Source organism: Daphnia magna, linkage group LG3 (assembly GCF_020631705.1).
Source record: "Daphnia magna isolate NIES linkage group LG3, ASM2063170v1.1, whole genome shotgun sequence".
Classification (NCBI taxonomy): domain Eukaryota; kingdom Metazoa; phylum Arthropoda; class Branchiopoda; order Diplostraca; family Daphniidae; genus Daphnia; species Daphnia magna.
In genome coordinates this window covers 9,066,476-9,092,190 of record NC_059184.1, presented here as the reverse complement: position 1 = coordinate 9,092,190, position 25,715 = coordinate 9,066,476, and the positions used below count along the sequence as shown (strand labels likewise).

The window sequence follows — 25,715 nt, the reverse complement described above, 5'->3', positions numbered from 1 at the left end:
AATATGAGAAATTTTTTAACAGCGATTGTGTTTATTATTATACATGCATTCACTGGAATAGTACCTACTGTATCAATATGGATAATCCTGATTCCGAATTCAAATTCAATGAAGACTGTGGTGAACCGTCACCAGGAGGCGATAGGGGGGCAAGAGAAGAGAAGCAGACGACAGCGGAGGGGCATTGAGGTCGAAAAAAGGATTGAAAGTCGAAAGTGTGTAATTTTCGTGAGTGTCTTTTCTCAAGAAATAAAACCTGGAAATTCTGCCCCTTCAACACGTGTTGGTCATTATTACCTTCCCCAGTAGAGTGGGCGTATTTTACATGGTGCCGAAACCCGATTACGAATAATACAGGGAACCTATCGAAGTCTGTCGCCGGCGTGTGGCGGCCATTTTTTCAGTGCAGCCAACAAGTAAGCCTTTCTTTAACTTTTCGAACAATTCGAACGAACTCGAACATATCAAAACAAACACGACGAACATCGAACCCCCACAATTCGAACTAATTCGGTCTCAGTTTTTCGTACAATATCGCTGCCACCGAGCATGTATTACGCCTTGATCGAAACTACCATCCCAATCACCCCACTATCTGTCTCGTGTATTTGATTATCCAGTTGTTCTATACTATAACCTCCAGCAAGAGTGAGATGTCAATAACCAATCTTTTGCGTTTACAGATTTCTCGCACTGACCACTCATTATTGACTATACAGCTGCCCGACTAAGAAATCCCAATATCGAACTTGTATGCCTGATAGTCTTTGTCTCGAACAACTTAAGTATTTATTTTATAACGCTGTTTCAATAATTTAGGCCATCAACTAATTGTACTTTGCTTATCGTAGACCTAGTGGCCTGGCCAGATATTAATCTCGTCGCCAGTGTCGCCACCTATTCGAAACCTTTGTCGAACTGCAACTTTGCGAGAAAAATTGCGCCATAAAAATTCTTGCAGCATCAGTCTCGAACTGCACTGCATACAGTGTCCCGTAAATTTAAAATAACTTTTCGTTACCATTACCCTAATAACAAGTCACCTTCGTTTACAGACGCCGTAAATAAGGACCAAGTTGAATCAGAACTCTACTACCGAACAACTTTCTGAACAGTCCCAATAATATCGTTTTCCCATTCGAACTATTTGGATTTGGACATTTGATTCGGTTGCCATCCTTTCACGCTTAGCTCGAACCCCAATCGAACTCTCGAGCAAGCTTACGGCTTAATCGAAGCATGGCCGACGAAAACGTTGTTGACCCGCCCGCCCTATTCGGCATGCGAACAAATGCCAAGCGTAGACACACGAACCTTCTGCGGCAAGCAAGAGAGTTAATAAACATCAACGCCACGCGAGAAGAATTCGAAGCGTTCATGCCAACTCTCGAACTGGCGCACAGTAATCTCGTTCACATTCACGAACGATACGTGGCCGCCGCACAACTTGACGATGGTGAACTGCACGCAGCAGCCACCTACTTAGAAAGCATCAACAATCTGCAAGCCGCATGTGCTCAAGCAGTCGCTGCCGCCTTACGAAGAACAGCCCCTCGACGCGCATGGAACATTTCCAACACCGTGGTCCGTGAGCTCAGTCAAAATGTATCAATTCCCCAACCTAATCAAGAGATCGACGCTGTGAGCATCGTACCAGAGCCGCAACAGCCAAACGGCCCACCACAGCCGAACCAAGACCATCGATCGAATGACACGCAGCACGACACCTTAAATCACGTAAATTTCGACCTTCACACAGCAGCAAAACAACGCAAAATCGATCTTGAATTTCGATTGAAGCAAGCAAAAATAAAACAGGATCGTGAACTCAAAGATCTAGAGCTCAAAAACGCGCGGGAACGAGAAGACCTGGAACTTGAAATTCAGTATGAAAATCACTTGATCGAGAGCTGTGGTGGTGCAATTGGATCACCGCAATTATCGTCCACACCCAACTTACCAAGCAACGTCCCGATGAATGATTTGGTTAACCTTCCGCTTCTGCCAGCTGTCGTTAACTCGACTCCACCGACGCAACCTAATTTTGCCCCGTCGCATCATTGGCTGAAGCTAGACGTGGCAAAATTCAATGGAGACCCCCGTAAATGGCTTAAATACGCCCACGGTATAAGAGCAACGATCCGAGATGTAAATATGCCCGAATCGCTGAAACTTCTGGGGCTTCAAGAAAGTTTGAAGGAAGACATCCAGCGTCGTGTCGCTCATATTTTCACGGGTGCGTACACTTTTCAATCGGCTTGGGCCGAGCTAGAAAAAAAATATGGAAGCCCGCACCTTATCATACAAGCGCACGATCAGCATATGCAGCAGCTCCCTTCATTCAGAAACGGGGACTTTAACGCACTCTTTAATTTGGCCGCTGCAGTACGCGACGCCTTTTTAAGCGTAGATGAAAGCCACGTCATGATGTTCAACACCGTCGCCAACTTACTTCATACCAAATTGCCGATCAACTTACAAACAGACTGGGGAAAATATGCTTATGGTTTAGACAGAATGGCCACCTTAAAAGATTTCGACAAATGGATCGATCGCGTGCTCAGCGCTGAAGAACTTCGTGGCGGAAAGCTATCGTCATCCAACGCAATGAACGCTGTTAAAAACCCCGTTCAGCCTTCAAATAGCAACCGTCAGTTGGGCAGCTACACACCCGGAAGCAGCAACTACAATAACCGCGGACCGACCGTTCTCGCAGGATCCTTATCAAACGTTACCACCCTTTCTGACTGCCCGGCCTGCAAAGAAAGTCCGGCCCACAGGTTAGAGATGTGCAACGTGTTTAAACGAATGTTGGTGAATGCCCGCGCATCGCTGTGTGCCACCAACAATCACTGCTTCAAGTGTCTCGTCCGCGGCGACTATGGACGGAAATGCAACTCAACTGAATCGAAATGCAAGGAGTGCCAGGGCCCGCATCATTCGCTGCTTCACGGAGCCGAACGACAGTTTCCCTCCTCATCGCGAAACCAAGGTAAAAACCATACTATACTAATGGTAAAGGCACCAACAGCCAATATCCGCCCAGTCCTATTAGCTATTGTCAAACTCGTAGTGGAAATGAACAATTCGGCTGAAACAACCTTCGCGATTCTTGACCAAGGCAGCGAAGCTACTCTCATATCACGAAAGCTAGCGAATTTGCTTAAGTTGAAAGGTCCTTCAGCCAGCATTTGCTTCGGCTCGTTTAACAACTCTGTGTTAATGGATTCGAACATCGTAGCATTCAAACTCAAATCGATCGACGGATCGCAAGCGTTCGACGTTCGCGAAGCGTTTGTTGTCCCCAGCATTAATCTTTCGCAACGCAAAATTAACTGGCCTGGCATCAAGAAACGATGGGAACATTTTGCCGACATCGACTTACCTGCCATAGACTCTTCCAAAGTAGAAATTCTTGTGGGGATGGACATGTTACCAGCTCTTCGAACGCTAAACACTGCTGCCCCAAATGATGGTGAAACCGGCCCTACCGCTTTGCAAACGTGTTTTGGCTGGGCTGTAGTGGGCAAAATACCGTTGTGTCTAGTCGCCGGACCGAGCAACAAAAGCAGCGTGAACTTAGGTTTCGTCCGACAAGAACCCTTTCTATCAGAAGTAATTGACCGTTTCCATTTAACTGAAACCTTCGGCGTCGTGGCAAAAGCCGCGAAAACAAATTCAGCGGCCAACGAAGACGAGCAGATGTTGAGCATCTTACAGCGATCGATAAAATTTATTGGATGTGGTTACCAAGTAGAACTTCCGCTTCGTCAAGACAGACCGGTCATACCAAACAACAGAGGACAAGCAGTTTCCCGTTTCTGTGGCCTCGAACGCCGAATGCTAGAGCCACATATGCGCGAGACCGCCGCAAAATACGTAACCATTGTCGAGAATCTTATATCGTCAGGAACCGTGGTCGCCGTCAACTGGTCGGACATAAACAAGCCGGAAGGTATGGTTTGGTATCTACTCACTTCTACGTCGTTAACCCGAACAAACCCGAAAAAATTCGAGTTGTCTTCGACTGCGCTGCGCTTTACAGAGGTGTGTCGCTTAACCATTATCTTTTGCGTGGCCCGCCGTTCATCCCGTCGCTAGTCGGCATCCTCCTCCGCGCTCGTCAGTTTCTCGTCGCACTCACCGCTGACATCACTGCGTTTTACCACAGAGTTGGTGTGGCCGAAAAACATCAGTCCTTACAACGATTTGTCTATCGCGAATTTGGCAGTAACGCACCAATCACAACCTACCAATTCGCAACCCTGGTATTTGGAGCTGTTTGTTCCTCCTCTGCCGCAATATTCACTTTACAGCATGCAGTCAACGCAAACGTACAATTTCCACAGGTCGCCGATAAATTGAAAGACAATTTTTATTCCGACAATTTGAGCGACTCATTCGAAACTAACGACGAAGCAATAAATTTCGCAAAGCAAGTAACGCAGTCTCTCGCGTCCGCCGGTTTTAGTCTGACAAGCTTCGCGTCGTTATCCCGGCAAGTCTTGGCAACCATCCCAGAAAATCAGCGAACTTCAAACACCGTTGACTTGAATAAAGACGCACTACCTGTGGAATATCTTCTTGGTATGGTGTGGGATCTTAACTCGGACTCTTACGGCATCAGAATAAAATCAATGCCAACGGTTACTACAAAACGAGAATTATTGTCCGCAATTTCTCTCACATTCGACCCTCTCGGCATTTGTCTTCCGGCCATTACTGGCGCTAAACTGTTATTTCAACAGACACAAAAACTGGCGAAAGATACACCGGATGTTCGTGGGTGGGACCAGCCTTTGTCAATCGAAATTTTGTCAAAGTGGAAGCAATGGACCTCCAGCCTCGAAAAATTGCGCCTTGTTTCTGTAAAACGATGCTTCCGACCCGCCAACTTTCCCCTCGTAGGCTCCGATTTTGTGTTGGTCATTTTTGCCGATGCTTCGCCCGTCGCCTTCGGAGCGGTCGCCTACCTGCGCGTACGATTCGGTGATAAAATTCATGTCAGCTTCGTCATGGCCAAAGGTCGCCTGGCCCCCCTCAAGCCGACAACCATCCCCCGACTGGAGTTGAAAGCGGCAGTATTGGCCGTCAACCTGTCGTTGATCGTGAAACAGGAGCTTCGACTTTCGTTTTCCTCAGTTGAGTTTCATACGGACTCACAAATTGTTTTGTATCAGCTTCGCGCCTTTCACCCCGGTCGTCCATCATTTGTAAACAAACGGACAAATGAGATTCTACAGCACTCGACGGTTGATCAATGGCACTATATTCGCAGCAGCGACAATCCCGCCGACGATTGTACCCGAGGAATCGTCCCGAAAGACTTTGGGCCAAATTGCCGCTGGATTCGAGGGCCAGATGTTCTTTTCAACGTGTCGTACACTCCACCGCCATTCGATCAGCAAAGCATTAAGGCTAAAGAAAACGAAGAAATACAGGCGGTCAATGTGCAACAGCTGCACGTTGCTATAAGTTCTTGCCACCCGTTGTCATCCGCTTTGTCTAAACTCATCACCCGAAGCATTCAACTTAACACTCTGAAACGAGAAGCTGCTCTGCTGCTGCGCGGCGACTCCACGTCGAATGATGATCTGAATTCCGACGAGATCGCCGAAGCCTTCCGCATCTGTCTGCTAGTGTCGCAGCAAGACGCATTCTCACGGGAACGTGCAGCTCTTCAGAAAGGAAAAATGATCCCTCGTGACTCCGTCTTGAGGCGGGTCGGGCCATACCTCGACCCAGACGACGGCCTGTTGAAAGTCGATGGAAGATTGGGCCACGCAGTGATGCCGGCACGTACCCGTAACCCAATAATTATTGCACCGGATCATCCGCTTACAAGGCTTATCATCAGCGACCGTCATTTACAATTGCTCCATTCTGGTGTGGAACACACGTTGAGTGTTGTTCGTGAGCAGTTTTACCTCCCACAAGGACGCAGGGCCATCCGGCGTGCACTTGCACAGTGTACCAAATGTAAGATGCTGCGTGCTATGCCTCAGGCACCACGAATGGCTAGCTTGCCAAAGGAACGTCTCGTGCCCTCCTTGCGCGTCTTCACGAATGTGGGACTGGACTGTTTCGGGCCCTTTCAAGTTGTGATTGGAAGACGATCAGTGAAGCGGTGGGGACTGCTGATAACGTGCCTTTCCACCCGAGCCGTGCATTTAGAAGTGCTGGACACGATGGACGCCGATTCTTTCATCATGGCGTTGCGGCGTTTCATCTCCCTGCGAGGTCACCCTAGAATAATTTACAGTGACAACGGCACCAATATCACGGCAGGGGAAAAGGAGCTCAGGCAAGGGATCGAAAATCTCAATTCGACGCGGGTGGCAGCAGAATTCATCGACCGCGGGATCACTTGGAAATTCTCCCCACCGTATGCGCCGCATTTTGGTGGTATTTGGGAGCGCCTGATTGGCTCCAGCAAGAGAGCCATGCGCGCCGTTTTGGAAAACCGCTCGGTAACCGACGAAGTCCTTCGCACGGTTTTCGCAGAAGTAGCCTCACTTCTGAACTCACGGCCTTTGACCAACGTTCAAACTGATCCGTCAGAGCCAGAGCCGCTCACTCCGTATCACTTTATTCTCGGTACCCCCCAACCTCACCGAGCGCCTGATACTGAAGAAGCATTCGATGGCCTCACGCGGCGGAAGTGGAAGCAGGCCCAGTTCATTGTGGACCAGTATTGGAGACGCTGGATGAAAGAATACCTTCCGACTCTCATCGAGCGAAAAAAATGGGAAAGAACTGTCCGTCCGATCAGAGTTGGTGACGTCGTCATGATTATGGACGAGAATAGCAGAAGGGGCGATTGGTTGATAGGGAGCGTTACGAAAGTGTTGCCCGGAAGCGACGGAATTGTCCGCGCGGCAACCGTAAAAACTGAACGTTCTGAACTAACCCGCCCTGTTGTCAAACTTTGCTTCATTTCAGGTTCTCGCGAGTAATTCCATCGTCGGCCGGCCCGGACTGTGGTGAACCGTCACCAGGAGGCGATAGGGGGGCAAGAGAAGAGAAGCAGACGACAGCGGAGGGGCATTGAGGTCGAAAAAAGGATTGAAAGTCGAAAGTGTGTAATTTTCGTGAGTGTCTTTTCTCAAGAAATAAAACCTGGAAATTCTGCCCCTTCAACACGTGTTGGTCATTATTACCTTCCCCAGTAGAGTGGGCGTATTTTACAAAGACTTTATAGACTGCTGTCGATATTGCTGGTTCTTATGTCTTAATTTATACCTTTCATACGAAGTAGTAAATTATGATTCCGAATTATAACATTGTGTTAATGTATATTTATACTTTTTATGATTAAACTGGAGTTGCGGAGGATTGAACTCCGGGCTTTTCACATGCGAAGCGAACACTCTACCTCTGAGTTACAACCCCTATGTAAATTGATATATCTTACTTGAACCTGCATTTCTTTTCTAAGTTTTAAATTCAGAAATTCAGCTGTATTTCTTACTGATTTCGCATTGATCAATTACACCAATTTCAGAAATAAGCTACACTTAAATTTTATATTAGGTTTGTATTTATGGGCCAATTGCTTATGTACTACTAGTGCTAAATGTTGTTTTGTAAGGAATCAACTTGGATATAGCCTGCTTCAAACCTTTTTTTTATTATTTGTATAGTCTTCTAATATTAATATCTGCGAAGAAAGGGTTTTCTATGGTTGTAAAAAAAACTAACTTGTACTGTTTACTAATTTCAAGTGCAACTGATTTGAATAACAAATTACCGACTTGGAGTTGCGGAGGATTGAACTCCGGGCTTTTCGCATGCAAAGCGAACACTCTACCACTGAGTTACAACCCCTGTGTTATTAAATCATTTACTAACTGAATGTTTTTTGTTTGACCTTCAGTTAAGAAATCTAAAGTTTCAATTCCTGTTGTTGAAATAAAGTTCAATGTTTCTATTCCTCTTGTTAAATTGATCCATAGCTTGACTTTTTTTGATAGATTTTTTTAATTTGCGAAATTTTTTAACAGCGATTGTGTTTATTATTATACATGCATTCACTGGAATAGTACCTACTGTATCAATATGGATAATCCTGATTCCAAATTCAAATTCAATGAAGACTTTATAGACTGCTGTCGATATTGCTGGTTCTTATGTCTTAATTTATACCTTTCATACGAAGTAGTAAATTATGATTCCGAATTATTACATTGTGTTAATGTATATTTATACTTTTTATGATTAAACTGGAGTTGCGGAGGATTGAACTCCGGGCTTTTCACATGCGAAGCGAACACTCTACCTCTGAGTTACAACCCCTATGTAAATTGATATATCTTACTTGAACCTGCATTTCTTTTCTAAGTTTTAAATTCAGAAATTCAGCTGTATTTCTTACTGATTTCGCATTGATCAATTACACCAATTTCAGAAATAAGCTACACTTAAATTTTATATTAGGTTTGTATTTATGGGCCAATTGCTTATGTACTACTAGTGCTAAATGTTGTTTTGTAAGGAATCAACTTGGATATAGCCTGCTTCAAACCTTTTTTTATTATTTGTATAGTCTTCTAATATTAATATCTGCGAAGAAAGGGTTTTCTATGGTTGTAAAAAAACTAACTTGTACTGTTTACTAATTTCAAGTGCAACTGATTTGAATAACAAATTACCGACTTGGAGTTGCGGAGGATTGAACTCCGGGCTTTTCGCATGCAAAGCGAACACTCTACCACTGAGTTACAACCCCTGTGTTATTAAATCATTTACTAACTGAATGTTTTTTGTTTGACCTTCAGTTAAGAAATCTAAAGTTTCAATTCCTGTTGTTGAAATAAAGTTCAATGTTTCTATTCCTCTTGTTAAATTGATCCATAGCTTGACTTTTTTGATAGATTTTTTTAATTTGCGAAATTTTTTAACAGCGATTGTGTTTATTATTATACATGCATTCACTGGAATAGTACCTACTGTATCAATATGGATAATCCTGATTCCGAATTCAAATTCAATGAAGACTTTATAGACTGCTGTCGATATTGCTGGTTCTTATGTCTTAATTTATACCTTTCATACGAAGTAGTAAATTATGATTCCGAATTATTACATTGTGTTAATGTATATTTATACTTTTTATGATTAAACTGGAGTTGCGGAGGATTGAACTCCGGGCTTTTCACATGCGAAGCGAACACTCTACCTCTGAGTTACAACCCCTATGTAAATTGATATATCTTACTTGAACCTGCATTTCTTTTCTAAGTTTTAAATTCAGAAATTCAGCTGTATTTCTTACTGATTTCGCATTGATCAATTACACCAATTTCAGAAATAAGCTACACTTAAATTTTATATTAGGTTTGTATTTATGGGCCAATTGCTTATGTACTACTAGTGCTAAATGTTGTTTTGTAAGGAATCAACTTGGATATAGCCTGCTTCAAACCTTTTTTTATTATTTGTATAGTCTTCTAATATTAATATCTGCGAAGAAAGGGTTTTCTATGGTTGTAAAAAAACTAACTTGTACTGTTTACTAATTTCAAGTGCAACTGATTTGAATAACAAATTACCGACTTGGAGTTGCGGAGGATTGAACTCCGGGCTTTTCGCATGCAAAGCGAACACTCTACCACTGAGTTACAACCCCTGTGTTATTAAATCATTTACTAACTGAATGTTTTTTGTTTGACCTTCAGTTAAGAAATCTAAAGTTTCAATTCCTGTTGTTGAAATAAAGTTCAATGTTTCTATTCCTCTTGTTAAATTGATCCATAGCTTGACTTTTTTGATAGATTTTTTTAATTTGCGAAATTTTTTAACAGCGATTGTGTTTATTATTATACATGCATTCACTGGAATAGTACCTACTGTATCAATATGGATAATCCTGATTCCGAATTCAAATTCAATGAAGACTTTATAGACTGCTGTCGATATTGCTGGTTCTTATGTCTTAATTTATACCTTTCATACGAAGTAGTAAATTATGATTCCGAATTATTACATTGTGTTAATGTATATTTATACTTTTTATGATTAAACTGGAGTTGCGGAGGATTGAACTCCGGGCTTTTCACATGCGAAGCGAACACTCTACCTCTGAGTTACAACCCCTATGTAAATTGATATATCTTACTTGAACCTGCATTTCTTTTCTAAGTTTTAAATTCAGAAATTCAGCTGTATTTCTTACTGATTTCGCATTGATCAATTACACCAATTTCAGAAATAAGCTACACTTAAATTTTATATTAGGTTTGTATTTATGGGCCAATTGCTTATGTACTACTAGTGCTAAATGTTGTTTTGTAAGGAATCAACTTGGATATAGCCTGCTTCAAACCTTTTTTTATTATTTGTATAGTCTTCTAATATTAATATCTGCGAAGAAAGGGTTTTCTATGGTTGTAAAAAAACTAACTTGTACTGTTTACTAATTTCAAGTGCAACTGATTTGAATAACAAATTACCGACTTGGAGTTGCGGAGGATTGAACTCCGGGCTTTTCGCATGCAAAGCGAACACTCTACCACTGAGTTACAACCCCTGTGTTATTAAATCATTTACTAACTGAATGTTTTTGTTTGACCTTCAGTTAAGAAATCTAAAGTTTCAATTCCTGTTGTTGAAATAAAGTTCAATGTTTCTATTCCTCTTGTTAAATTGATCCATAGCTTGACTTTTTTTGATAGATTTTTTTAATTTGCGAAATTTTTTAACAGCGATTGTGTTTATTATTATACATGCATTCACTGGAATAGTACCTACTGTATCAATATGGATAATCCTGATTCCGAATTCAAATTCAATGAAGACTTTATAGACTGCTGTCGATATTGCTGGTTCTTATGTCTTAATTTATACCTTTCATACGAAGTAGTAAATTATGATTCCGAATTATTACATTGTGTTAATGTATATTTATACTTTTTATGATTAAACTGGAGTTGCGGAGGATTGAACTCCGGGCTTTTCACATGCGAAGCGAACACTCTACCTCTGAGTTACAACCCCTATGTAAATTGATATATCTTACTTGAACCTGCATTTCTTTTCTAAGTTTTAAATTCAGAAATTCAGCTGTATTTCTTACTGATTTCGCATTGATCAATTACACCAATTTCAGAAATAAGCTACACTTAAATTTTATATTAGGTTTGTATTTATGGGCCAATTGCTTATGTACTACTAGTGCTAAATGTTGTTTTGTAAGGAATCAACTTGGATATAGCCTGCTTCAAACCTTTTTTTATTATTTGTATAGTCTTCTAATATTAATATCTGCGAAGAAAGGGTTTTCTATGGTTGTAAAAAAACTAACTTGTACTGTTTACTAATTTCAAGTGCAACTGATTTGAATAACAAATTACCGACTTGGAGTTGCGGAGGATTGAACTCCGGGCTTTTCGCATGCAAAGCGAACACTCTACCACTGAGTTACAACCCCTGTGTTATTAAATCATTTACTAACTGAATGTTTTTTGTTTGACCTTCAGTTAAGAAATCTAAAGTTTCAATTCCTGTTGTTGAAATAAAGTTCAATGTTTCTATTCCTCTTGTTAAATTGATCCATAGCTTGACTTTTTTGATAGATTTTTTTAATTTGCGAAATTTTTTAACAGCGATTGTGTTTATTATTATACATGCATTCACTGGAATAGTACCTACTGTATCAATATGGATAATCCTGATTCCGAATTCAAATTCAATGAAGACTTTATAGACTGCTGTCGATATTGCTGGTTCTTATGTCTTAATTTATACCTTTCATACGAAGTAGTAAATTATGATTCCGAATTATTACATTGTGTTAATGTATATTTATACTTTTTATGATTAAACTGGAGTTGCGGAGGATTGAACTCCGGGCTTTTCACATGCGAAGCGAACACTCTACCTCTGAGTTACAACCCCTATGTAAATTGATATATCTTACTTGAACCTGCATTTCTTTTCTAAGTTTTAAATTCAGAAATTCAGCTGTATTTCTTACTGATTTCGCATTGATCAATTACACCAATTTCAGAAATAAGCTACACTTAAATTTTATATTAGGTTTGTATTTATGGGCCAATTGCTTATGTACTACTAGTGCTAAATGTTGTTTTGTAAGGAATCAACTTGGATATAGCCTGCTTCAAACCTTTTTTTATTATTTGTATAGTCTTCTAATATTAATATCTGCGAAGAAAGGGTTTTCTATGGTTGTAAAAAAACTAACTTGTACTGTTTACTAATTTCAAGTGCAACTGATTTGAATAACAAATTACCGACTTGGAGTTGCGGAGGATTGAACTCCGGGCTTTTCGCATGCAAAGCGAACACTCTACCACTGAGTTACAACCCCTGTGTTATTAAATCATTTACTAACTGAATGTTTTTTGTTTGACCTTCAGTTAAGAAATCTAAAGTTTCAATTCCTGTTGTTGAAATAAAGTTCAATGTTTCTATTCCTCTTGTTAAATTGATCCATAGCTTGACTTTTTTGATAGATTTTTTTAATTTGCGAAATTTTTTAACAGCGATTGTGTTTATTATTATACATGCATTCACTGGAATAGTACCTACTGTATCAATATGGATAATCCTGATTCCGAATTCAAATTCAATGAAGACTTTATAGACTGCTGTCGATATTGCTGGTTCTTATGTCTTAATTTATACCTTTCATACGAAGTAGTAAATTATGATTCCGAATTATTACATTGTGTTAATGTATATTTATACTTTTTATGATTAAACTGGAGTTGCGGAGGATTGAACTCCGGGCTTTTCACATGCGAAGCGAACACTCTACCTCTGAGTTACAACCCCTATGTAAATTGATATATCTTACTTGAACCTGCATTTCTTTTCTAAGTTTTAAATTCAGAAATTCAGCTGTATTTCTTACTGATTTCGCATTGATCAATTACACCAATTTCAGAAATAAGCTACACTTAAATTTTATATTAGGTTTGTATTTATGGGCCAATTGCTTATGTACTACTAGTGCTAAATGTTGTTTTGTAAGGAATCAACTTGGATATAGCCTGCTTCAAACCTTTTTTTATTATTTGTATAGTCTTCTAATATTAATATCTGCGAAGAAAGGGTTTTCTATGGTTGTAAAAAAACTAACTTGTACTGTTTACTAATTTCAAGTGCAACTGATTTGAATAACAAATTACCGACTTGGAGTTGCGGAGGATTGAACTCCGGGCTTTTCGCATGCAAAGCGAACACTCTACCACTGAGTTACAACCCCTGTGTTATTAAATCATTTACTAACTGAATGTTTTTTGTTTGACCTTCAGTTAAGAAATCTAAAGTTTCAATTCCTGTTGTTGAAATAAAGTTCAATGTTTCTATTCCTCTTGTTAAATTGATCCATAGCTTGACTTTTTTTGATAGATTTTTTTAATTTGCGAAATTTTTTAACAGCGATTGTGTTTATTATTATACATGCATTCACTGGAATAGTACCTACTGTATCAATATGGATAATCCTGATTCCGAATTCAAATTCAATGAAGACTTTATAGACTGCTGTCGATATTGCTGGTTCTTATGTCTTAATTTATACCTTTCATACGAAGTAGTAAATTATGATTCCGAATTATTACATTGTGTTAATGTATATTTATACTTTTTATGATTAAACTGGAGTTGCGGAGGATTGAACTCCGGGCTTTTCACATGCGAAGCGAACACTCTACCTCTGAGTTACAACCCCTATGTAAATTGATATATCTTACTTGAACCTGCATTTCTTTTCTAAGTTTTAAATTCAGAAATTCAGCTGTATTTCTTACTGATTTCGCATTGATCAATTACACCAATTTCAGAAATAAGCTACACTTAAATTTTATATTAGGTTTGTATTTATGGGCCAATTGCTTATGTACTACTAGTGCTAAATGTTGTTTTGTAAGGAATCAACTTGGATATAGCCTGCTTCAAACCTTTTTTTATTATTTGTATAGTCTTCTAATATTAATATCTGCGAAGAAAGGGTTTTCTATGGTTGTAAAAAAACTAACTTGTACTGTTTACTAATTTCAAGTGCAACTGATTTGAATAACAAATTACCGACTTGGAGTTGCGGAGGATTGAACTCCGGGCTTTTCGCATGCAAAGCGAACACTCTACCACTGAGTTACAACCCCTGTGTTATTAAATCATTTACTAACTGAATGTTTTTTGTTTGACCTTCAGTTAAGAAATCTAAAGTTTCAATTCCTGTTGTTGAAATAAAGTTCAATGTTTCTATTCCTCTTGTTAAATTGATCCATAGCTTGACTTTTTTGATAGATTTTTTTAATTTGCGAAATTTTTTAACAGCGATTGTGTTTATTATTATACATGCATTCACTGGAATAGTACCTACTGTATCAATATGGATAATCCTGATTCCGAATTCAAATTCAATGAAGACTTTATAGACTGCTGTCGATATTGCTGGTTCTTATGTCTTAATTTATACCTTTCATACGAAGTAGTAAATTATGATTCCGAATTATTACATTGTGTTAATGTATATTTATACTTTTTATGATTAAACTGGAGTTGCGGAGGATTGAACTCCGGGCTTTTCACATGCGAAGCGAACACTCTACCTCTGAGTTACAACCCCTATGTAAATTGATATATCTTACTTGAACCTGCATTTCTTTTCTAAGTTTTAAATTCAGAAATTCAGCTGTATTTCTTACTGATTTCGCATTGATCAATTACACCAATTTCAGAAATAAGCTACACTTAAATTTTATATTAGGTTTGTATTTATGGGCCAATTGCTTATGTACTACTAGTGCTAAATGTTGTTTTGTAAGGAATCAACTTGGATATAGCCTGCTTCAAACCTTTTTTTATTATTTGTATAGTCTTCTAATATTAATATCTGCGAAGAAAGGGTTTTCTATGGTTGTAAAAAAACTAACTTGTACTGTTTACTAATTTCAAGTGCAACTGATTTGAATAACAAATTACCGACTTGGAGTTGCGGAGGATTGAACTCCGGGCTTTTCGCATGCAAAGCGAACACTCTACCACTGAGTTACAACCCCTGTGTTATTAAATCATTTACTAACTGAATGTTTTTTGTTTGACCTTCAGTTAAGAAATCTAAAGTTTCAATTCCTGTTGTTGAAATAAAGTTCAATGTTTCTATTCCTCTTGTTAAATTGATCCATAGCTTGACTTTTTTGATAGATTTTTTTAATTTGCGAAATTTTTTAACAGCGATTGTGTTTATTATTATACATGCATTCACTGGAATAGTACCTACTGTATCAATATGGATAATCCTGATTCCGAATTCAAATTCAATGAAGACTTTATAGACTGCTGTCGATATTGCTGGTTCTTATGTCTTAATTTATACCTTTCATACGAAGTAGTAAATTATGATTCCGAATTATTACATTGTGTTAATGTATATTTATACTTTTTATGATTAAACTGGAGTTGCGGAGGATTGAACTCCGGGCTTTTCACATGCGAAGCGAACACTCTACCTCTGAGTTACAACCCCTATGTAAATTGATATATCTTACTTGAACCTGCATTTCTTTTCTAAGTTTTAAATTCAGAAATTCAGCTGTATTTCTTACTGATTTCGCATTGATCAATTACACCAATTTCAGAAATAAGCTACACTTAAATTTTATATTAGGTTTGTATTTATGGGCCAATTGCTTATGTACTACTAGTGCTAAATGTTGTTTTGTAAGGAATCAACTTGGATATAGCCTGCTTCAAACCTTTTTTTATTATTTGTATAGTCTTCTAATATTAATATCTGCGAAGAAAGGGTTTTCTATGGTTGTAAAAAAACTAACTTGTACTGTTTACTAATTTCAAGTGCAACTGATTTGAATAACAAATTACCGACTTGGAGTTGCGGAGGATTGAACTCCGGGCTTTTCGCATGCAAAGCGAACACTCTACCACTGAGTTACAACCCCTGTGTTATTAAATCATTTACTAACTGAATGTTTTTTGTTTGACCTTCAGTTAAGAAATCTAAAGTTTCAATTCCTGTTGTTGAAATAAAGTTCAATGTTTCTATTCCTCTTGTTAAATTGATCCATAGCTTGACTTTTTTTGATAGATTTTTTTAATTTGCGAAATTTTTTAACAGCGATTGTGTTTATTATTATACATGCATTCACTGGAATAGTACCTACTGTATCAATATGGATAATCCTGATTCCGAATTCAAATTCAATGAAGACTTTATAGACTGCTGTCGATATTGCTGGTTCTTATGTCTTAATTTATACCTTTCATACGAAGTAGTAAATTATGATTCCGAATTATTACATTGTGTTAATGTATATTTATACTTTTTATGATTAAACTGGAGTTGCGGAGGATTGAACTCCGGGCTTTTCACATGCGAAGCGAACACTCTACCTCTGAGTTACAACCCCTATGTAAATTGATATATCTTACTTGAACCTGCATTTCTTTTCTAAGTTTTAAATTCAGAAATTCAGCTGTATTTCTTACTGATTTCGCATTGATCAATTACACCAATTTCAGAAATAAGCTACACTTAAATTTTATATTAGGTTTGTATTTATGGGCCAATTGCTTATGTACTACTAGTGCTAAATGTTGTTTTGTAAGGAATCAACTTGGATATAGCCTGCTTCAAACCTTTTTTTATTATTTGTATAGTCTTCTAATATAAATATCTGCGAAGAAAGGGTTTTCTATGGTTGTAAAAAAACTAACTTGTACTGTTTACTAATTTCAAGTGCAACTGATTTGAATAACAAATTACCGACTTGGAGTTGCGGAGGATTGAACTCCGGGCTTTTCGCATGCAAAGCGAACACTCTACCACTGAGTTACAACCCCTGTGTTATTAAATCATTTACTAACTGAATGTTTTTTGTTTGACCTTCAGTTAAGAAATCTAAAGTTTCAATTCCTGTTGTTGAAATAAAGTTCAATGTTTCTATTCCTCTTGTTAAATTGATCCATAGCTTGACTTTTTTTGATAGATTTTTTTAATTTGCGAAATTTTTTAACAGCGATTGTGTTTATTATTATACATGCATTCACTGGAATAGTACCTACTGTATCAATATGGATAATCCTGATTCCGAATTCAAATTCAATGAAGACTTTATAGACTGCTGTCGATATTGCTGGTTCTTATGTCTTAATTTATACCTTTCATACGAAGTAGTAAATTATGATTCCGAATTATTACATTGTGTTAATGTATATTTATACTTTTTATGATTAAACTGGAGTTGCGGAGGATTGAACTCCGGGCTTTTCACATGCGAAGCGAACACTCTACCTCTGAGTTACAACCCCTATGTAAATTGATATATCTTACTTGAACCTGCATTTCTTTTCTAAGTTTTAAATTCAGAAATTCAGCTGTATTTCTTACTGATTTCGCATTGATCAATTACACCAATTTCAGAAATAAGCTACACTTAAATTTTATATTAGGTTTGTATTTATGGGCCAATTGCTTATGTACTACTAGTGCTAAATGTTGTTTTGTAAGGAATCAACTTGGATATAGCCTGCTTCAAACCTTTTTTTATTATTTGTATAGTCTTCTAATATTAATATCTGCGAAGAAAGGGTTTTCTATGGTTGTAAAAAAACTAACTTGTACTGTTTACTAATTTCAAGTGCAACTGATTTGAATAACAAATTACCGACTTGGAGTTGCGGAGGATTGAACTCCGGGCTTTTCGCATGCAAAGCGAACACTCTACCACTGAGTTACAACCCCTGTGTTATTAAATCATTTACTAACTGAATGTTTTTTGTTTGACCTTCAGTTAAGAAATCTAAAGTTTCAATTCCTGTTGTTGAAATAAAGTTCAATGTTTCTATTCCTCTTGTTAAATTGATCCATAGCTTGACTTTTTTTGATAGATTTTTTTAATTTGCGAAATTTTTTAACAGCGATTGTGTTTATTATTATACATGCATTCACTGGAATAGTACCTACTGTATCAATATGGATAATCCTGATTCCGAATTCAAATTCAATGAAGACTTTATAGACTGCTGTCGATATTGCTGGTTCTTATGTCTTAATTTATACCTTTCATACGAAGTAGTAAATTATGATTCCGAATTATTACATTGTGTTAATGTATATTTATACTTTTTATGATTAAACTGGAGTTGCGGAGGATTGAACTCCGGGCTTTTCACATGCGAAGCGAACACTCTACCTCTGAGTTACAACCCCTATGTAAATTGATATATCTTACTTGAACCTGCATTTCTTTTCTAAGTTTTAAATTCAGAAATTCAGCTGTATTTCTTACTGATTTCGCATTGATCAATTACACCAATTTCAGAAATAAGCTACACTTAAATTTTATATTAGGTTTGTATTTATGGGCCAATTGCTTATGTACTACTAGTGCTAAATGTTGTTTTGTAAGGAAATCAACTTGGATATAGCCTGCTTCAAACCTTTTTTTATTATTTGTATAGTCTTCTAATATTAATATCTGCGAAGAAAGGGTTTTCTATGGTTGTAAAAAAACTAACTTGTACTGTTTACTAATTTCAAGTGCAACTGATTTGAATAACAAATTACCGACTTGGAGTTGCGGAGGATTGAACTCCGGGCTTTTCGCATGCAAAGCGAACACTCTACCACTGAGTTACAACCCCTGTGTTATTAAATCATTTACTAACTGAATGTTTTTTGTTTGACCTTCAGTTAAGAAATCTAAAGTTTCAATTCCTGTTGTTGAAATAAAGTTCAATGTTTCTATTCCTCTTGTTAAATTGATCCATAGCTTGACTTTTTTGATAGATTTTTTTAATTTGCGAAATTTTTTAACAGCGATTGTGTTTATTATTATACATGCATTCACTGGAATAGTACCTACTGTATCAATATGGATAATCCTGATTCCGAATTCAAATTCAATGAAGACTTTATAGACTGCTGTCGATATTGCTGGTTCTTATGTCTTAATTTATACCTTTCATACGAAGTAGTAAATTATGATTCCGAATTATTACATTGTGTTAATGTATATTTATACTTTTTATGATTAAACTGGAGTTGCGGAGGATTGAACTCCGGGCTTTTCACATGCGAAGCGAACACTCTACCTCTGAGTTACAACCCCTATGTAAATTGATATATCTTACTTGAACCTGCATTTCTTTTCTAAGTTTTAAATTCAGAAATTCAGCTGTATTTCTTACTGATTTCGCATTGATCAATTACACCAATTTCAGAAATAAGCTACACTTAAATTTTATATTAGGTTTGTATTTATGGGCCAATTGCTTATGTACTACTAGTGCTAAATGTTGTTTTGTAAGGAATCAACTTGGATATAGCCTGCTTCAAACCTTTTTTTATTATTTGTATAGTCTTCTAATATTAATATCTGCGAAGAAAGGGTTTTCTATGGTTGTAAAAAAACTAACTTGTACTGTTTACTAATTTCAAGTGCAACTGATTTGAATAACAAATTACCGACTTGGAGTTGCGGAGGATTGAACTCCGGGCTTTTCGCATGCAAAGCGAACACTCTACCACTGAGTTACAACCCCTGTGTTATTAAATCATTTACTAACTGAATGTTTTTTGTTTGACCTTCAGTTAAGAAATCTAAAGTTTCAATTCCTGTTGTTGAAATAAAGTTCAATGTTTCTATTCCTCTTGTTAAATTGATCCATAGCTTGACTTTTTTGATAGATTTTTTTAATTTGCGAAATTTTTTAACAGCGATTGTGTTTATTATTATACATGCATTCACTGGAATAGTACCTACTGTATCAATATGGATAATCCTGATTCCGAATTCAAATTCAATGAAGACTTTATAGACTGCTGTCGATATTGCTGGTTCTTATGTCTTAATTTATACCTTTCATACGAAGTAGTAAATTATGATTCCGAATTATTACATTGTGTTAATGTATATTTATACTTTTTATGATTAAACTGGAGTTGCGGAGGATTGAACTCCGGGCTTTTCACATGCGAAGCGAACACTCTACCTCTGAGTTACAACCCCTATGTAAATTGATATATCTTACTTGAACCTGCATTTCTTTTCTAAGTTTTAAATTCAGAAATTCAGCTGTATTTCTTACTGATTTCGCATTGATCAATTACACCAATTTCAGAAATAAGCTACACTTAAATTTTATATTAGGTTTGTATTTATGGGCCAATTGCTTATGTACTACTAGTGCTAAATGTTGTTTTGTAAGGAATCAACTTGGATATAGCCTGCTTCAAACCTTTTTTTATTATTTGTATAGTCTTCTAATATAAATATCTGCGAAGAAAGGGTTTTCTATGGTTGTAAAAAAACTAACTTGTACTGTTTACTAATTTCAAGTGCAACTGATTTGAATAACAAATTACCGACTTGGAGTTGCGGAGGATTGAACTCCGGGCTTTTCGCATGCAAAGCGAACACTCTACCACTGAGTTACAACCCCTGTGTTATTAAATCATTTACTAACTGAATGTTTTTTGTTTGACCTTCAGTTAAGAAATCTAAAGTTTCAATTCCTGTTGTTGAAATAAAGTTCAATGTTTCTATTCCTCTTGTTAAATTGATCCATAGCTTGACTTTTTTGATAGATTTTTTTAATTTGCGAAATTTTTTAACAGCGATTGTGTTTATTATTATACATGCATTCACTGGAATAGTACCTACTGTATCAATATGGATAATCCTGATTCCGAATTCAAATTCAATGAAGACTTTATAGACTGCTGTCGATATTGCTGGTTCTTATGTCTTAATTTATACCTTTCATACGAAGTAGTAAATTATGATTCCGAATTATTACATTGTGTTAATGTATATTTATACTTTTTATGATTAAACTGGAGTTGCGGAGGATTGAACTCCGGGCTTTTCACATGCGAAGCGAACACTCTACCTCTGAGTTACAACCCCTATGTAAATTGATATATCTTACTTGAACCTGCATTTCTTTTCTAAGTTTTAAATTCAGAAATTCAGCTGTATTTCTTACTGATTTCGCATTGATCAATTACACCAATTTCAGAAATAAGCTACACTTAAATTTTATATTAGGTTTGTATTTATGGGCCAATTGCTTATGTACTACTAGTGCTAAATGTTGTTTTGTAAGGAATCAACTTGGATATAGCCTGCTTCAAACCTTTTTTTATTATTTGTATAGTCTTCTAATATAAATATCTGCGAAGAAAGGGTTTTCTATGGTTGTAAAAAAACTAACTTGTACTGTTTACTAATTTCAAGTGCAACTGATTTGAATAACAAATTACCGACTTGGAGTTGCGGAGGATTGAACTCCGGGCTTTTCGCATGCAAAGCGAACACTCTACCACTGAGTTACAACCCCTGTGTTATTAAATCATTTACTAACTGAATGTTTTTTGTTTGACCTTCAGTTAAGAAATCTAAAGTTTCAATTCCTGTTGTTGAAATAAAGTTCAATGTTTCTATTCCTCTTGTTAAATTGATCCATAGCTTGACTTTTTTGATAGATTTTTTTAATTTGCGAAATTTTTTAACAGCGATTGTGTTTATTATTATACATGCATTCACTGGAATAGTACCTACTGTATCAATATGGATAATCCTGATTCCGAATTCAAATTCAATGAAGACTTTATAGACTGCTGTCGATATTGCTGGTTCTTATGTCTTAATTTATACCTTTCATACGAAGTAGTAAATTATGATTCCGAATTATTACATTGTGTTAATGTATATTTATACTTTTTATGATTAAACTGGAGTTGCGGAGGATTGAACTCCGGGCTTTTCACATGCGAAGCGAACACTCTACCTCTGAGTTACAACCCCTATGTAAATTGATATATCTTACTTGAACCTGCATTTCTTTTCTAAGTTTTAAATTCAGAAATTCAGCTGTATTTCTTACTGATTTCGCATTGATCAATTACACCAATTTCAGAAATAAGCTACACTTAAATTTTATATTAGGTTTGTATTTATGGGCCAATTGCTTATGTACTACTAGTGCTAAATGTTGTTTTGTAAGGAATCAACTTGGATATAGCCTGCTTCAAACCTTTTTTTATTATTTGTATAGTCTTCTAATATAAATATCTGCGAAGAAAGGGTTTTCTATGGTTGTAAAAAAACTAACTTGTACTGTTTACTAATTTCAAGTGCAACTGATTTGAATAACAAATTACCGACTTGGAGTTGCGGAGGATTGAACTCCGGGCTTTTCGCATGCAAAGCGAACACTCTACCACTGAGTTACAACCCCTGTGTTATTAAATCATTTACTAACTGAATGTTTTTTGTTTGACCTTCAGTTAAGAAATCTAAAGTTTCAATTCCTGTTGTTGAAATAAAGTTCAATGTTTCTATTCCTCTTGTTAAATTGATCCATAGCTTGACTTTTTTGATAGATTTTTTTAATTTGCGAAATTTTTTAACAGCGATTGTGTTTATTATTATACATGCATTCACTGGAATAGTACCTACTGTATCAATATGGATAATCCTGATTCCGAATTCAAATTCAATGAAGACTTTATAGACTGCTGTCGATATTGCTGGTTCTTATGTCTTAATTTATACCTTTCATACGAAGTAGTAAATTATGATTCCGAATTATTACATTGTGTTAATGTATATTTATACTTTTTATGATTAAACTGGAGTTGCGGAGGATTGAACTCCGGGCTTTTCACATGCGAAGCGAACACTCTACCTCTGAGTTACAACCCCTATGTAAATTGATATATCTTACTTGAACCTGCATTTCTTTTCTAAGTTTTAAATTCAGAAATTCAGCTGTATTTCTTACTGATTTCGCATTGATCAATTACACCAATTTCAGAAATAAGCTACACTTAAATTTTATATTAGGTTTGTATTTATGGGCCAATTGCTTATGTACTACTAGTGCTAAATGTTGTTTTGTAAGGAATCAACTTGGATATAGCCTGCTTCAAACCTTTTTTTATTATTTGTATAGTCTTCTAATATTAATATCTGCGAAGAAAGGGTTTTCTATGGTTGTAAAAAAACTAACTTGTACTGTTTACTAATTTCAAGTGCAACTGATTTGAATAACAAATTACCGACTTGGAGTTGCGGAGGATTGAACTCCGGGCTTTTCGCATGCAAAGCGAACACTCTACCACTGAGTTACAACCCCTGTGTTATTAAATCATTTACTAACTGAATGTTTTTTGTTTGACCTTCAGTTAAGAAATCTAAAGTTTCAATTCCTGTTGTTGAAATAAAGTTCAATGTTTCTATTCCTCTTGTTAAATTGATCCATAGCTTGACTTTTTTGATAGATTTTTTTAATTTGCGAAATTTTTTAACAGCGATTGTGTTTATTATTATACATGCATTCACTGGAATAGTACCTACTGTATCAATATGGATAATCCTGATTCCGAATTCAAATTCAATGAAGACTTTATAGACTGCTGTCGATATTGCTGGTTCTTATGTCTTAATTTATACCTTTCATACGAAGTAGTAAATTATGATTCCGAATTATTACATTGTGTTAATGTATATTTATACTTTTTATGATTAAACTGGAGTTGCGGAGGATTGAACTCCGGGCTTTTCACATGCGAAGCGAACACTCTACCTCTGAGTTACAACCCCTATGTAAATTGATATATCTTACTTGAACCTGCATTTCTTTTCTAAGTTTTAAATTCAGAAATTCAGCTGTATTTCTTACTGATTTCGCATTGATCAATTACACCAATTTCAGAAATAAGCTACACTTAAATTTTATATTAGGTTTGTATTTATGGGCCAATTGCTTATGTACTACTAGTGCTAAATGTTGTTTTGTAAGGAATCAACTTGGATATAGCCTGCTTCAAACCTTTTTTTATTATTTGTATAGTCTTCTAATATAAATATCTGCGAAGAAAGGGTTTTCTATGGTTGTAAAAAAACTAACTTGTACTGTTTACTAATTTCAAGTGCAACTGATTTGAATAACAAATTACCGACTTGGAGTTGCGGAGGATTGAACTCCGGGCTTTTCGCATGCAAAGCGAACACTCTACCACTGAGTTACAAACCCTGTGTTATTAAATCATTTACTAACTGAATGTTTTTTGTTTGACCTTCAGTTAAGAAATCTAAAGTTTCAATTCCTGTTGTTGAAATAAAGTTCAATGTTTCTATTCCTCTTGTTAAATTGATCCATAGCTTGACTTTTTTTGATAGATTTTTTTAATTTGCGAAATTTTTTAACAGCGATTGTGTTTATTATTATACATGCATTCACTGGAATAGTACCTACTGTATCAATATGGATAATCCTGATTCCGAATTCAAATTCAATGAAGACTTTATAGACTGCTGTCGATATTGCTGGTTCTTATGTCTTAATTTATACCTTTCATACGAAGTAGTAAATTATGATTCCGAATTATTACATTGTGTTAATGTATATTTATACTTTTTATGATTAAACTGGAGTTGCGGAGGATTGAACTCCGGGCTTTTCACATGCGAAGCGAACACTCTACCTCTGAGTTACAACCCCTATGTAAATTGATATATCTTACTTGAACCTGCATTTCTTTTCTAAGTTTTAAATTCAGAAATTCAGCTGTATTTCTTACTGATTTCGCATTGATCAATTACACCAATTTCAGAAATAAGCTACACTTAAATTTTATATTAGGTTTGTATTTATGGGCCAATTGCTTATGTACTACTAGTGCTAAATGTTGTTTTGTAAGGAATCAACTTGGATATAGCCTGCTTCAAACCTTTTTTTATTATTTGTATAGTCTTCTAATATAAATATCTGCGAAGAAAGGGTTTTCTATGGTTGTAAAAAAACTAACTTGTACTGTTTACTAATTTCAAGTGCAACTGATTTGAATAACAAATTACCGACTTGGAGTTGCGGAGGATTGAACTCCGGGCTTTTCGCATGCAAAGCGAACACTCTACCACTGAGTTACAACCCCTGTGTTATTAAATCATTTACTAACTGAATGTTTTTTGTTTGACCTTCAGTTAAGAAATCTAAAGTTTCAATTCCTGTTGTTGAAATAAAGTTCAATGTTTCTATTCCTCTTGTTAAATTGATCCATAGCTTGACTTTTTTGATAGATTTTTTTAATTTGCGAAATTTTTTAACAGCGATTGTGTTTATTATTATACATGCATTCACTGGAATAGTACCTACTGTATCAATATGGATAATCCTGATTCCGAATTCAAATTCAATGAAGACTTTATAGACTGCTGTCGATATTGCTGGTTCTTATGTCTTAATTTATACCTTTCATACGAAGTAGTAAATTATGATTCCGAATTATTACATTGTGTTAATGTATATTTATACTTTTTATGATTAAACTGGAGTTGCGGAGGATTGAACTCCGGGCTTTTCACATGCGAAGCGAACACTCTACCTCTGAGTTACAACCCCTATGTAAATTGATATATCTTACTTGAACCTGCATTTCTTTTCTAAGTTTTAAATTCAGAAATTCAGCTGTATTTCTTACTGATTTCGCATTGATCAATTACACCAATTTCAGAAATAAGCTACACTTAAATTTTATATTAGGTTTGTATTTATGGGCCAATTGCTTATGTACTACTAGTGCTAAATGTTGTTTTGTAAGGAATCAACTTGGATATAGCCTGCTTCAAACCTTTTTTATTATTTGTTATAGTCTTCTAATATTAAATATCTGCGAAGAAAGGGTTTTCTATGGTTGTAAAAAAACTAACTTGTAC

General features: G+C 36.3%; 1 protein-coding gene and 41 non-coding genes across 42 annotated transcripts; 1 reads left to right on the top strand and 41 right to left on the bottom strand.

Moving 5' to 3' along the window:
• Positions 1-286: 286 nt before the first annotated feature.
• LOC116923311 lies at positions 287-6,956 on the top strand. The gene is made up of 5 exons (XM_045171175.1): positions 287-416; positions 684-785; positions 852-995; positions 1,056-3,955; positions 4,018-6,956. Exons 4-5 carry the CDS (start codon positions 1,240-1,242, stop codon positions 6,954-6,956), a joined length of 5,655 nt encoding a protein of 1,884 aa, XP_045027110.1. The 5' UTR covers positions 287-416; positions 684-785; positions 852-995; positions 1,056-1,239.
• Positions 6,957-7,320: 364 nt separating this feature from the next.
• Positions 7,321-7,392, bottom strand: Trnaa-cgc. Its single transcript has one exon. It is a non-coding gene; the product is annotated as a tRNA-Ala (tRNA).
• Positions 7,393-7,755: 363 nt separating this feature from the next.
• Positions 7,756-7,827, bottom strand: Trnaa-ugc. Its single transcript has one exon. It is a non-coding gene; the product is annotated as a tRNA-Ala (tRNA).
• A 396-nt stretch (positions 7,828-8,223) lies between these two features.
• On the bottom strand, positions 8,224-8,295 carry Trnaa-cgc. Its single transcript has one exon. It is a non-coding gene; the product is annotated as a tRNA-Ala (tRNA).
• Positions 8,296-8,656: 361 nt separating this feature from the next.
• Trnaa-ugc lies at positions 8,657-8,728 on the bottom strand. The gene has a single exon. It is a non-coding gene; the product is annotated as a tRNA-Ala (tRNA).
• Positions 8,729-9,123: 395 nt separating this feature from the next.
• Trnaa-cgc lies at positions 9,124-9,195 on the bottom strand. The gene has a single exon. It is a non-coding gene; the product is annotated as a tRNA-Ala (tRNA).
• A 361-nt stretch (positions 9,196-9,556) lies between these two features.
• Positions 9,557-9,628, bottom strand: Trnaa-ugc. The gene has a single exon. It is a non-coding gene; the product is annotated as a tRNA-Ala (tRNA).
• Positions 9,629-10,023: 395 nt separating this feature from the next.
• Positions 10,024-10,095, bottom strand: Trnaa-cgc. The gene has a single exon. It is a non-coding gene; the product is annotated as a tRNA-Ala (tRNA).
• Positions 10,096-10,456: 361 nt separating this feature from the next.
• Trnaa-ugc lies at positions 10,457-10,528 on the bottom strand. The gene has a single exon. It is a non-coding gene; the product is annotated as a tRNA-Ala (tRNA).
• A 395-nt stretch (positions 10,529-10,923) lies between these two features.
• On the bottom strand, positions 10,924-10,995 carry Trnaa-cgc. Its single transcript has one exon. It is a non-coding gene; the product is annotated as a tRNA-Ala (tRNA).
• Positions 10,996-11,356: 361 nt separating this feature from the next.
• Trnaa-ugc lies at positions 11,357-11,428 on the bottom strand. Its single transcript has one exon. It is a non-coding gene; the product is annotated as a tRNA-Ala (tRNA).
• Positions 11,429-11,823: 395 nt separating this feature from the next.
• Trnaa-cgc lies at positions 11,824-11,895 on the bottom strand. Its single transcript has one exon. It is a non-coding gene; the product is annotated as a tRNA-Ala (tRNA).
• A 361-nt stretch (positions 11,896-12,256) lies between these two features.
• Positions 12,257-12,328, bottom strand: Trnaa-ugc. The gene has a single exon. It is a non-coding gene; the product is annotated as a tRNA-Ala (tRNA).
• Positions 12,329-12,723: 395 nt separating this feature from the next.
• On the bottom strand, positions 12,724-12,795 carry Trnaa-cgc. The gene has a single exon. It is a non-coding gene; the product is annotated as a tRNA-Ala (tRNA).
• Positions 12,796-13,156: 361 nt separating this feature from the next.
• Trnaa-ugc lies at positions 13,157-13,228 on the bottom strand. Its single transcript has one exon. It is a non-coding gene; the product is annotated as a tRNA-Ala (tRNA).
• A 396-nt stretch (positions 13,229-13,624) lies between these two features.
• Positions 13,625-13,696, bottom strand: Trnaa-cgc. The gene has a single exon. It is a non-coding gene; the product is annotated as a tRNA-Ala (tRNA).
• Positions 13,697-14,057: 361 nt separating this feature from the next.
• Trnaa-ugc lies at positions 14,058-14,129 on the bottom strand. Its single transcript has one exon. It is a non-coding gene; the product is annotated as a tRNA-Ala (tRNA).
• A 395-nt stretch (positions 14,130-14,524) lies between these two features.
• On the bottom strand, positions 14,525-14,596 carry Trnaa-cgc. The gene has a single exon. It is a non-coding gene; the product is annotated as a tRNA-Ala (tRNA).
• Positions 14,597-14,957: 361 nt separating this feature from the next.
• On the bottom strand, positions 14,958-15,029 carry Trnaa-ugc. The gene has a single exon. It is a non-coding gene; the product is annotated as a tRNA-Ala (tRNA).
• A 395-nt stretch (positions 15,030-15,424) lies between these two features.
• Trnaa-cgc lies at positions 15,425-15,496 on the bottom strand. The gene has a single exon. It is a non-coding gene; the product is annotated as a tRNA-Ala (tRNA).
• A 361-nt stretch (positions 15,497-15,857) lies between these two features.
• Trnaa-ugc lies at positions 15,858-15,929 on the bottom strand. Its single transcript has one exon. It is a non-coding gene; the product is annotated as a tRNA-Ala (tRNA).
• A 396-nt stretch (positions 15,930-16,325) lies between these two features.
• On the bottom strand, positions 16,326-16,397 carry Trnaa-cgc. Its single transcript has one exon. It is a non-coding gene; the product is annotated as a tRNA-Ala (tRNA).
• A 361-nt stretch (positions 16,398-16,758) lies between these two features.
• On the bottom strand, positions 16,759-16,830 carry Trnaa-ugc. Its single transcript has one exon. It is a non-coding gene; the product is annotated as a tRNA-Ala (tRNA).
• Positions 16,831-17,226: 396 nt separating this feature from the next.
• Positions 17,227-17,298, bottom strand: Trnaa-cgc. Its single transcript has one exon. It is a non-coding gene; the product is annotated as a tRNA-Ala (tRNA).
• A 361-nt stretch (positions 17,299-17,659) lies between these two features.
• Positions 17,660-17,731, bottom strand: Trnaa-ugc. Its single transcript has one exon. It is a non-coding gene; the product is annotated as a tRNA-Ala (tRNA).
• Positions 17,732-18,127: 396 nt separating this feature from the next.
• Trnaa-cgc lies at positions 18,128-18,199 on the bottom strand. Its single transcript has one exon. It is a non-coding gene; the product is annotated as a tRNA-Ala (tRNA).
• Positions 18,200-18,561: 362 nt separating this feature from the next.
• Positions 18,562-18,633, bottom strand: Trnaa-ugc. The gene has a single exon. It is a non-coding gene; the product is annotated as a tRNA-Ala (tRNA).
• Positions 18,634-19,028: 395 nt separating this feature from the next.
• Positions 19,029-19,100, bottom strand: Trnaa-cgc. Its single transcript has one exon. It is a non-coding gene; the product is annotated as a tRNA-Ala (tRNA).
• Positions 19,101-19,461: 361 nt separating this feature from the next.
• Positions 19,462-19,533, bottom strand: Trnaa-ugc. Its single transcript has one exon. It is a non-coding gene; the product is annotated as a tRNA-Ala (tRNA).
• A 395-nt stretch (positions 19,534-19,928) lies between these two features.
• On the bottom strand, positions 19,929-20,000 carry Trnaa-cgc. The gene has a single exon. It is a non-coding gene; the product is annotated as a tRNA-Ala (tRNA).
• Positions 20,001-20,361: 361 nt separating this feature from the next.
• Positions 20,362-20,433, bottom strand: Trnaa-ugc. The gene has a single exon. It is a non-coding gene; the product is annotated as a tRNA-Ala (tRNA).
• Positions 20,434-20,828: 395 nt separating this feature from the next.
• On the bottom strand, positions 20,829-20,900 carry Trnaa-cgc. Its single transcript has one exon. It is a non-coding gene; the product is annotated as a tRNA-Ala (tRNA).
• Positions 20,901-21,261: 361 nt separating this feature from the next.
• Trnaa-ugc lies at positions 21,262-21,333 on the bottom strand. Its single transcript has one exon. It is a non-coding gene; the product is annotated as a tRNA-Ala (tRNA).
• Positions 21,334-21,728: 395 nt separating this feature from the next.
• Trnaa-cgc lies at positions 21,729-21,800 on the bottom strand. Its single transcript has one exon. It is a non-coding gene; the product is annotated as a tRNA-Ala (tRNA).
• A 361-nt stretch (positions 21,801-22,161) lies between these two features.
• Trnaa-ugc lies at positions 22,162-22,233 on the bottom strand. The gene has a single exon. It is a non-coding gene; the product is annotated as a tRNA-Ala (tRNA).
• Positions 22,234-22,628: 395 nt separating this feature from the next.
• On the bottom strand, positions 22,629-22,700 carry Trnaa-cgc. The gene has a single exon. It is a non-coding gene; the product is annotated as a tRNA-Ala (tRNA).
• Positions 22,701-23,061: 361 nt separating this feature from the next.
• On the bottom strand, positions 23,062-23,133 carry Trnaa-ugc. The gene has a single exon. It is a non-coding gene; the product is annotated as a tRNA-Ala (tRNA).
• Positions 23,134-23,528: 395 nt separating this feature from the next.
• On the bottom strand, positions 23,529-23,600 carry Trnaa-cgc. Its single transcript has one exon. It is a non-coding gene; the product is annotated as a tRNA-Ala (tRNA).
• A 361-nt stretch (positions 23,601-23,961) lies between these two features.
• Positions 23,962-24,033, bottom strand: Trnaa-ugc. The gene has a single exon. It is a non-coding gene; the product is annotated as a tRNA-Ala (tRNA).
• Positions 24,034-24,429: 396 nt separating this feature from the next.
• Trnaa-cgc lies at positions 24,430-24,501 on the bottom strand. The gene has a single exon. It is a non-coding gene; the product is annotated as a tRNA-Ala (tRNA).
• A 361-nt stretch (positions 24,502-24,862) lies between these two features.
• Positions 24,863-24,934, bottom strand: Trnaa-ugc. Its single transcript has one exon. It is a non-coding gene; the product is annotated as a tRNA-Ala (tRNA).
• A 395-nt stretch (positions 24,935-25,329) lies between these two features.
• On the bottom strand, positions 25,330-25,401 carry Trnaa-cgc. The gene has a single exon. It is a non-coding gene; the product is annotated as a tRNA-Ala (tRNA).
• Between the last annotated feature and the right edge of the window lie 314 nt (positions 25,402-25,715).